Source organism: Leopardus geoffroyi, chromosome E1 (genome assembly GCF_018350155.1).
Source record: "Leopardus geoffroyi isolate Oge1 chromosome E1, O.geoffroyi_Oge1_pat1.0, whole genome shotgun sequence".
NCBI lineage: Eukaryota > Metazoa > Chordata > Mammalia > Carnivora > Felidae > Leopardus > Leopardus geoffroyi.
In genome coordinates, this window is record NC_059330.1 from 61,041,207 (window position 1) to 61,049,563 (window position 8,357).

The window sequence follows — 8,357 nt, forward strand, 5'->3', positions numbered from 1 at the left end:
TCTTCTTTTTCAAGATTGTTTTGACTATTCTGGATCCCTAGCAATTCCATGCAAATTTTAGGATCAGCTTTTCCATTTCTGCAAAAAACCAGCATTTGGGATTTCGATAGGGACTGCACTGAGCCCGTAGATTGCTTTAGGCAGTGCCGCATGACGAGCATCATGTCTTCTCAACCGGGAGCGTTGACACCTCTCCATTTGTTTAAGTCTTTAATTTCTTTCCACAGTGTTCTGTAGTTCTCAGTGTAAAAGTCCGGCTCAAATTTCTTCCTGTTTTATTCCTTTGGAACTCCTTCCTATTCAGTTCCTTTGGAATTGTTCTCTTAATTTCCTTTTAAGTTTACTATATATACAGCTGATTACAATATGTTACAGCTGATTATTATACATACAGCTGATTACTATATATTACAGTCTTTTCTATATATATAGCTGTTACCATATATACTGCTGATTACTGTGCATTACAGTTGCTACTATATACATAGCTGGTTACTGCATATTACAGCTGTTACTATATACACAGCTGTTACAGCTGATTTTCGCATGTCCATATTGTACTTTGCAACTTTGCTGAGTTCAGTTCTGAGTTGTTATAGTTTTTGGCTTAGGGGGTTTTCTTGTGTGGATTTATTAGGATTTCCTACATACAAAGATTAGGTCATTTCCAGTAGAGAGTTTTACTTCCTTCTCCATTCAGATGCCTTGACTTCCCTGTGCCTGCTGGGCTAAGACTCCAGCAGTGTTCAATCTCAGTGCCAGAAGCAGACATCTGTGTCCTCCTGATCCTAGAGGGAGAATGTCGTCTTGCACTGTCGAGGCCGATGTTAGCTGTGGGTTGTCGTCTACAGACCTTATTATGCCGAGTTGTTTTTCCTTTCTGGTTTGCTGAGGAGCTCTATCGGGAAAGGGTGTTGAATTCAGTCACGTGCTTTTTCGGTGTTGAGGTGATCATGTGGGTGTTTTCCTTTATTAATGCAGTGTGTTGCATGGCTCTTTTTTTTTTTTTTTTTTTTTTAATGTTTAGCTACCCTTGCGTCCCTGGCATGAATCCGTCGGCCGTGGCATATAACCCTTTCATACGCTGTTGAATTTGATTTGCTGATGTCTTGTTGAGGAGGTTTATGTCAGTTTGTGTCAGGGACATTGTAGCTTTCCTGTAGTATTCTGGTCCGCTTCGGTTTTAGGGTGATGCTGGCCTCGGAGAGCGGGTGTGGAAGTCTGGCCTGAGCTCCTCTTCGCGGCGGCTTCTGGGGCTGTACCACCTGCCCCCCAGAAAACCCAGTGTGCTTCTGGCCGTTCCTCAGCCTCTCTTCCCCCACTGGGATGTGGTTCTGGTCAGGGGTGCTCTGTCAGTGTGGGTCTTTGCTGAGACAGCCACCCCAGGCCTCTATCCGGGGGCAGGGGCAGCGGCAGCGGGCGTTGGGAAGAATGGTCACCTCCTCCTGCTGACCACGTTCTCTTGTGGCCCTGAAGCAGAAATCCCAGGCTGACGCTTCACTCGCTGTCCTAAGAGTCTCCGTCGTGCTCACAGCCATCAGCCCTTCTCCTTGCAGAAAACGGCCCCCTGCCCTGTGCTGCTTTGAGGTGTTAAGAAGGTGTAAGGGCCTCTTGGGGACACAGGTGCCTGTGGGCTAGTGCCTGCGCTGTCTCTCGTCTTAGTCCAGTGTCCCTGTTCACCTCCGTCTCCCCCAGGGGCCACTTGCAGGGGTGTATCTGGAGCCAGCGGAAGACCTGCTTGACCAGCTTAGCCTTTTGCCCTGTTTCCCCACGGGAGGCGTCTGCCCTGAGGGGACGGCGTTGCTGTCGTGCCCATCCTGTGTAAGGCTGGTGCTCTGGGGGACTTCTAGAGGTGACCTCGCACAGCTGACCCTCGGTGCTCGCCTGATCACTAACAGTTATTTGTAATCCCAGTCCTCATGCGTGCTCACGCACCCACGCACGGGGTGGATGGACGCTTGAATCTGGCTCCTGCTGAGAGGCGCCATGGCGGTGCCCCCTCTTGGGTTCAGCTCTGACCAGAAGCACATGCCCTTTAAGTGCAGTTTTTCAGGGTTGGTGTTTTTGTTGGTGATTTTCCTGTTTAAAATGGACCCTAAGCATAGTACTGAAAAGGCCCCTGGTGTCGGAGGCACAGAGCTCTGTGATTTGTTTTATGTAACATGAGTTGCTTTCAGGCATGAGCTCAGTGTTAACGTGGTAGTAAGTTGTGTAAGTAAGTAAGAATAAGGTGTGTGTTAACCGGTTGACAGACCCCTGCCCTGTATTTCTCCCGGGAGGGTGGCCGAGCACAGCAAGGTCCCAGCGTCCCGTGTCACTCAGTTCCGGGCACTGATTCACTCTCGTTCGTGTCAAGCATCTTCGACTGTATGGTGTGCGGGTCCCACTGGAAGAACTTGGGCTGCACGTCAGCGCCACCCCAGCAACCACACAGGCCCTCTTTCCTAACAGGACAGGGCAGTTATTCTGGAATGAAGTGGAGAGGAACCAGGGTGCCCCCATTAATCAGGGTCGAGCCAGCCCCTCTGTTCCTGAGGGCATGGCCATGTGCAGAGCCCCACCCCGGCCCCCTGTCTAGGTCAGGGGGCCTGTTCTCCTCAAGACCAGGAGCTGACAGCTCTCAGGGTGCATGGCCGCTAGAGACCCCTAGGGCCCATCTTCCCAAGAGAATGCTCTCTCCATCCCCATGTGTCATACACAAGAGGCCTTAGCACCAAGCATCAGGACAGGCCTGCCAGATGAAGTGCATGAGTCCGAGACTGCTCTGTGTGGTCACCCAGGGGGCGAAGATCCGAAAGACTGGGGCTGTCCACAGCTAGTCCGACAAAAATCAGGAGGACAGGTGGCTCTCTCATGAGCGTGTGACGCAGCAGAGATGCCGCAGACCCCTGTGTGAAAAGGAGCCGGTGGAGATGGTCCAGAGATACAACTTGGATGGGTTCTGAGTCGGGTACAACAAGGCGGGTCTAAGTTGCAGAACTGCCTCCTGTGCCCGTGGTTCACCCGGGCGGCCCTTGCTCCATCCCAAGGTCAGGCGGAGTCTCTACAGCAGCCAGTGCGCATCCCTGGGGCCCAGGTGGAAGCCTGCACCCTCCCGGCATCTTCTGCCCCTACACCTCCTTGGAGGGACCCGTCGCCGAGTGCCTGGTTTGGGGTCGGTCTCCCCGCCCCTGCATTCGAGTTCCCAGTTTGCCTTTCTGTGGCCTGACTTCTCCTGCCTTCTCTTCCTTTCAAGATACAGGCAACTCTGTGTCCATGTGACGCTTCCACTCCAGGACACATTCTGCCATCTATATGCCTCCCCTTTGTAGCTGCTTCCCTGGCTGTGTTTCCGGGTTCGGACAGGGGCGCCTTATGCTGGGACACTGATCAGGCTGGCGGTTCTGCCCCTTCCCTAAGGGGACCCAGCCCTGTCTTCTCACTCTGAGGAAGCAGCACTTTCTTTTTTCATGTCTTAGAGTTTGCCTGATTGTGCAAAGCATGGGCCGGGTGAGGGCCAGGGAAGGAGGGGGTCTCTCTGTGATGCAGCCCCGAGAGAGGACGCGCTTGGTGGTGGGGACCAAGGAGGAGCCGCCAAGCCAGACCAGGGCTCGCGGGCACACGTCTGCTTGTGAGCTCCTAGGTTCATGGGGCCCAGACGAAGATGAACCTCCCCACACACGGGGCTTTCCTTGTCGCGGCTCCCCGTTGGCCTGAGCCACACGCCCACCCCGCTCAGTGTGATGTGGGGCACGAGGGGCTTCTGCTCGGGGAGAAGGCGGGTGGCAGCCCCTTTGCCTGAGCCTCCCCCGTGCTTCTGTGAAGGTAGCACAGTCTTCGAAGTGATAAAGAGGCCAGCTGTTGCTGAGAACACCCGCTCGTCAGACAGTTCACTTGCTATATAGGGTTTGTCCAGTCCAGGCTCCTGTGCCCCTGGCCACCGCGGGCTGTACCGGTCACACACAGAAGCCAACCCTTTGGGCAGAGCCCGGACCAGCTGGTGCCCCAGGGCCCCGCGGGGGCCTGACGGGGGACGGGGGCGCACCTGAGAACGCGGGGTCTGACTCACTGTCTCTTTGCAGCAGGGGCGAGTCCTCTGCACATGCTGGCAACACACGCATCGGCGTCCGCCTCCCTGCCCACAAAGCGCCAGAACGGCGACCAGTCGGAGCAGCCGGAGCTGAAGCGGGTCAAGACGGAAGACGGCGAGAGCATCGTCATCGCGCTGAGTGTGGACACGCCGCCGACGGCCGGCAGGGAGAAGGGTGTCCAGAACTAGCGACTGGGACAGCTTTTCTTACTTTAATATCAACTCTGTGGTGCCAAAAGGAGACACTGCCTCTCACCGACGCTCGGAACGCCGTCTCGGTGGGTAGAGGGCCCTGCGGTTGGACTTCACCTCAGCACTGAAAACACAAAACCCAGGTGGCCTTACGCTCCTTAAAGACAGAAGTCACACCTGAACAAAACCACATGCAACAGAGCCTGGTTCCGGCAGCGTCTCCCCGCCGCGGGCTCAGCTGGTGACTCCGGATCAGAGGCGCGAGGTCCTGGTTGAGCCCGTGCCTGGGGCAGGCGGAGCTGCCGGGACAGGGCGGGCGCCGTCCCCGCTGCCCTCCCAGGACGCTTGGGGCTGGCGCTTGCAGATGAGACCGTGTTTTGTTGTCCACATGTGGAATTAGAGTATTTTGAGGTGTACTTTCTTTACGAAATGATGGGGTCTTTGACATTTCACATCACTCCATTTCTACTCTGGAAATTTTGGAATCACACAGGACTTTTTGTGTTGATTTCATTTGGGGAAAAGAAACAATGTAGTTTTGTTTTTGTTGTTTGTTTTCGGCCTATGGAATGATTTCCTTTTGTCTATCCTGTTAACGTTCAGATGGAGCTGCTTGAGGACATCTGCAGGTTTTCCGTGTTAGAGCAGGTGCCGATGCGTTTAGGATGGACAGACAGACTGACTGGACAGACGGATGCCCATGCTGGGCTGCATGTAGCCATGACCGAAAGAACTGCCGGACTCTCCGAGCTGCACTTACCTGGTTCTCTTTCCTGCTACTTTCTGTTGTTTGTTTCTTTGTGTTGACTTTGTCCCGGCATAATTTTCCACTCTAAGTAAAACAAGCCTCCTAAGTGTTGTGTGTGTTTCAAACGACAGAACTGTTCCTCCTTCATTTGGAAAAAAGATTCCGTCTTCTTCCACATACCCTTTGCAGACAAGTGTCATAGGTCTCTCTGTGGCACGTGCCTAGTCACGGTCACCGGCTCGAGGCACAGAGCCATCGTCCGACCAGCCGTCCACCCGGTGACGCTGCCATCTGCCCGGCACGCGGGGAGCAGCAGGTGCGGGGTGGAGGAGAGGCTGCGTGTTAACACGAGGGCCTTGGAAACATCCAGGTCCTTCTCTGATTTGTGACAGGAAATCCCCCTCAGCCTTTCAGAACTGAAGCAGTCCTAAAGCTGACTTCTCTCCTACAAGACACAAAAGTGAGATGAAACAAAGGTGAGTGAATGAGCAGTAAGGGGCCCCCTCCCCGCCCCCCCCCCCCCCAACCCGCCCGGCCTCCGTCACGCTGCCCCTGAACAAAACCCTTGGCCTTTCCAGAGCGTCCTGAGGGGGTCAGGGCTGAGCAGCCGTGCAACTAGAAGAGGGCTTTGGCCTTATTGTGAACTTTTAAATGTCATCATCATCATGTTATTTATTTAAATGTAGTTATTTTGGTATTTAATTTTTTTTTTAAAGAGAGGGAAAACCCTGTATTTTCCTGGTGGAATGAAACGGCTCAGAGTGGTATATTTAGGCAATTTTAAAACCTTATTTACCTACAGACCAAATATGATAAATTTGTTCTAAGTATTGTGTGTTAACCCACAGTACGGAGCTGTCACAATGTTATTGCAGATAATGCGTATGAAAAATAATGAAATTACTGCACACTAGCTGGATTTATAACTCAGCCATTAAAGAAAAATAAAAATGAAACCATCATGTGAATGAGGCCCCACGTGTGTGACAGTGGCAGGTAACTTGCAGGCTGGAGCCCGGATGGGTCAGAGTGCCTCAGGGCAGCAGTCTGCATCTTCCAGGCACTTTACAGACAACCTTGGAATGTATGGTTTTTGTCTTTTTACTCAGAAGGTTTGCGATTTGCAAAATAACGCCGATTGCATAATGTCCTGCGTAGGGTCAGGTCGCTCCGCTGAGTGGTCCAGACCTGCCAGTCATGACTCCCGTGGGCTCTGACTGAGCTCTGGGCAGGTGAATGGTCGAGGCCGCCCCAGCGCGAACACGGACTTGGCCAGTGCATCGTGTGTCCGCCTGGAGCCGTGTCTCCACAGCAGTGTACCTGTCACCGTCCAGAAAGACTGGGGTAGTTCTCCCAAAGTAAGCCCAGTCCATCAGTTGGTTATTTCTGAGCCTAAAACAGAGACTTTGTGGGTCTGGAGGGACTTTTGCTGGGATTATAGACTTTAAAAAAAGTACCCAGCTCTCAAATATTTTTGCTGTAAAGCAGCTGGCGTGTGCCTTTTTCAGAGGGCTTGGGGGCCTCTTCCTTGTCTTGTTCAGTTGGCTGATTGATTGGCACATGGAAATTTAAGACTATCAAGGAGAAGGCAGAAAAACAACATGGATTAGCAAATAGTCGTATCCCGGGCACTTAAAAACCGTTTGCAGTTTAGCTCTGAATTCCCAGGAGCCCTCAAAACATCCACGGCCACTGAGCTCGCGTCCCTGCCTGACTCCTGGTGCCCCCTCAACAGACGTGTTGCTCCGAACTAATCCCCAGCTGTTCACTGGAAGTTCCTAAATGTCTTACTTCAGGACGTTTCTGCTTTGACCTTTGCCAGACTTCTGAGCTCCCCAAGGAACTAGAAACTTCATTTGAACAGCTTTGCCCCAAACCAAACAGAAATACGAAAGAGAAGCTCACATGTGAGCCACGTGGCGCGGTGTGTCTGGGCATGACTTGGGATCCCTCCTACTCTGGCATCCTTAAGAGTCTCCACGTGGACAGCTGAGCTCCTTAAAGACACCACTCCCTTCACCATCCTCCCTTAGAACAGCAGCATAGACCCTGAGTCGGGCGGGGCAGCCCCAGGACTTAGGATTTCCAAGCTATGTGACACAAGGAGATCAGTGACAGTCTTCAAGTCCTAACCTCCACAGTTCTAGAAAGCATAGTGGTGATTTGTGTGCAAAGATTTTAAATTTTAAAACTACCAAGTTCCTGAAATTCAATAAAATATTTTTACTAATTTTAATTGAATAGAGTATCATTGTCATTTTGATAAACTGAAACAAGTTTTTTTTGTTTTGTTTTGTTTTTTTAAACTTGTGCTCTGACCTGCCAAGGGCCTAGTGCACTGGAGCAAAGGCACCGAGGAGCTGCTGTGCTGGCCGTGGTGTGGGCTCTGCCGCCAGAGAGGGGTGTTCGCACATGGAAGAGGCTCAGGGGGCACAGGTGGTGATAATGGAATCTCACTGATTTTATCGATGACAGTGCAGTTGTGAAACCTACTTTGAGGTTGTGGCTGTTGCCACCATTTCTTCTAAGGACCCGCCTTTCAGCCTAAGAATCAAGATCACTGCTGACAACTTGAGATCTACGCCCCCGTGGCAGCGCAAGCTCCACGCTCTGACACGGTGACCGTCCGGCTACCAGAAAGTCCCCAGTGGGGATCGCTGCCGGGGAAGGTCAGCGCGGGGCCCTGTGGGAGCTCAAGGAAGCTGCGCTGCAGGGCTCACAGACAGAGCTCGTGGGGCGCTTCACTCTGACACAGAGAGACGAGTTCTCCTAACGAAAGGAAGCATTCACAATTGGTTTTAGATCTCCTGTCCACGTTGCATTAATAGATACCTTAAAACGCGTATGGCCTTAACTCCCCTTCTGTCAGACAACGTTACTCTGGTAACTCATTAGGTTCTCCTTCAAGTTAAACTTGTCCAAACGGGTGTCAAAGCAGCTATCCTAGAGGATAAGCTACCTTTATCCAAGAAACAGAGAAGAGAAGAGCCTCCAGATAAAGGGGACAGTTCGCTAACCAATAGGTCTTTCACGTAGCAGAAGCACTGCTAATTAGAGGTAGGCCCACATTTAGAGCCATGTTTAGTCTACAACGAAGACATCAGTGCCCATCGAGAGCCTACCTGCAGCCACATAGTAAGTTCAGGCCTAAACGGCTGTAAGCACCACGGCGCACAGTGACTGACCCCGTAGGCCACTGTCCAGCACACGCAGGGTTCCGTGGAATGCTGTGCTGCAAGGACTCACCGCTTGTTGCTTCCTCTGTGTTTACATCCGCCGCCACACAACAGATGTTAGCCAGGGTCTCAGGTGACCTCTGAGGAGATGGGTAATCCCGTGGGCATAAGC

General features: G+C 52.2%; 1 protein-coding gene across 1 annotated transcript in view; it reads left to right on the forward strand.

Moving 5' to 3' along the window:
- Window positions 1–7,245, forward strand: part of FOXK2 (forkhead box K2) — a 65,283-nt gene extending 58,038 nt beyond the window's left edge. Inside the window, exon 9 of the mRNA XM_045489993.1 lies at window positions 4,062–7,245. Within this exon, the coding sequence (XP_045345949.1) occupies window positions 4,062–4,258 (197 nt within the window). The 3' untranslated portion in view covers window positions 4,259–7,245. The remainder of the gene's footprint in view (window positions 1–4,061) is intronic.
- The last annotated feature ends 1,112 nt before the right edge of the window (window positions 7,246–8,357 follow it).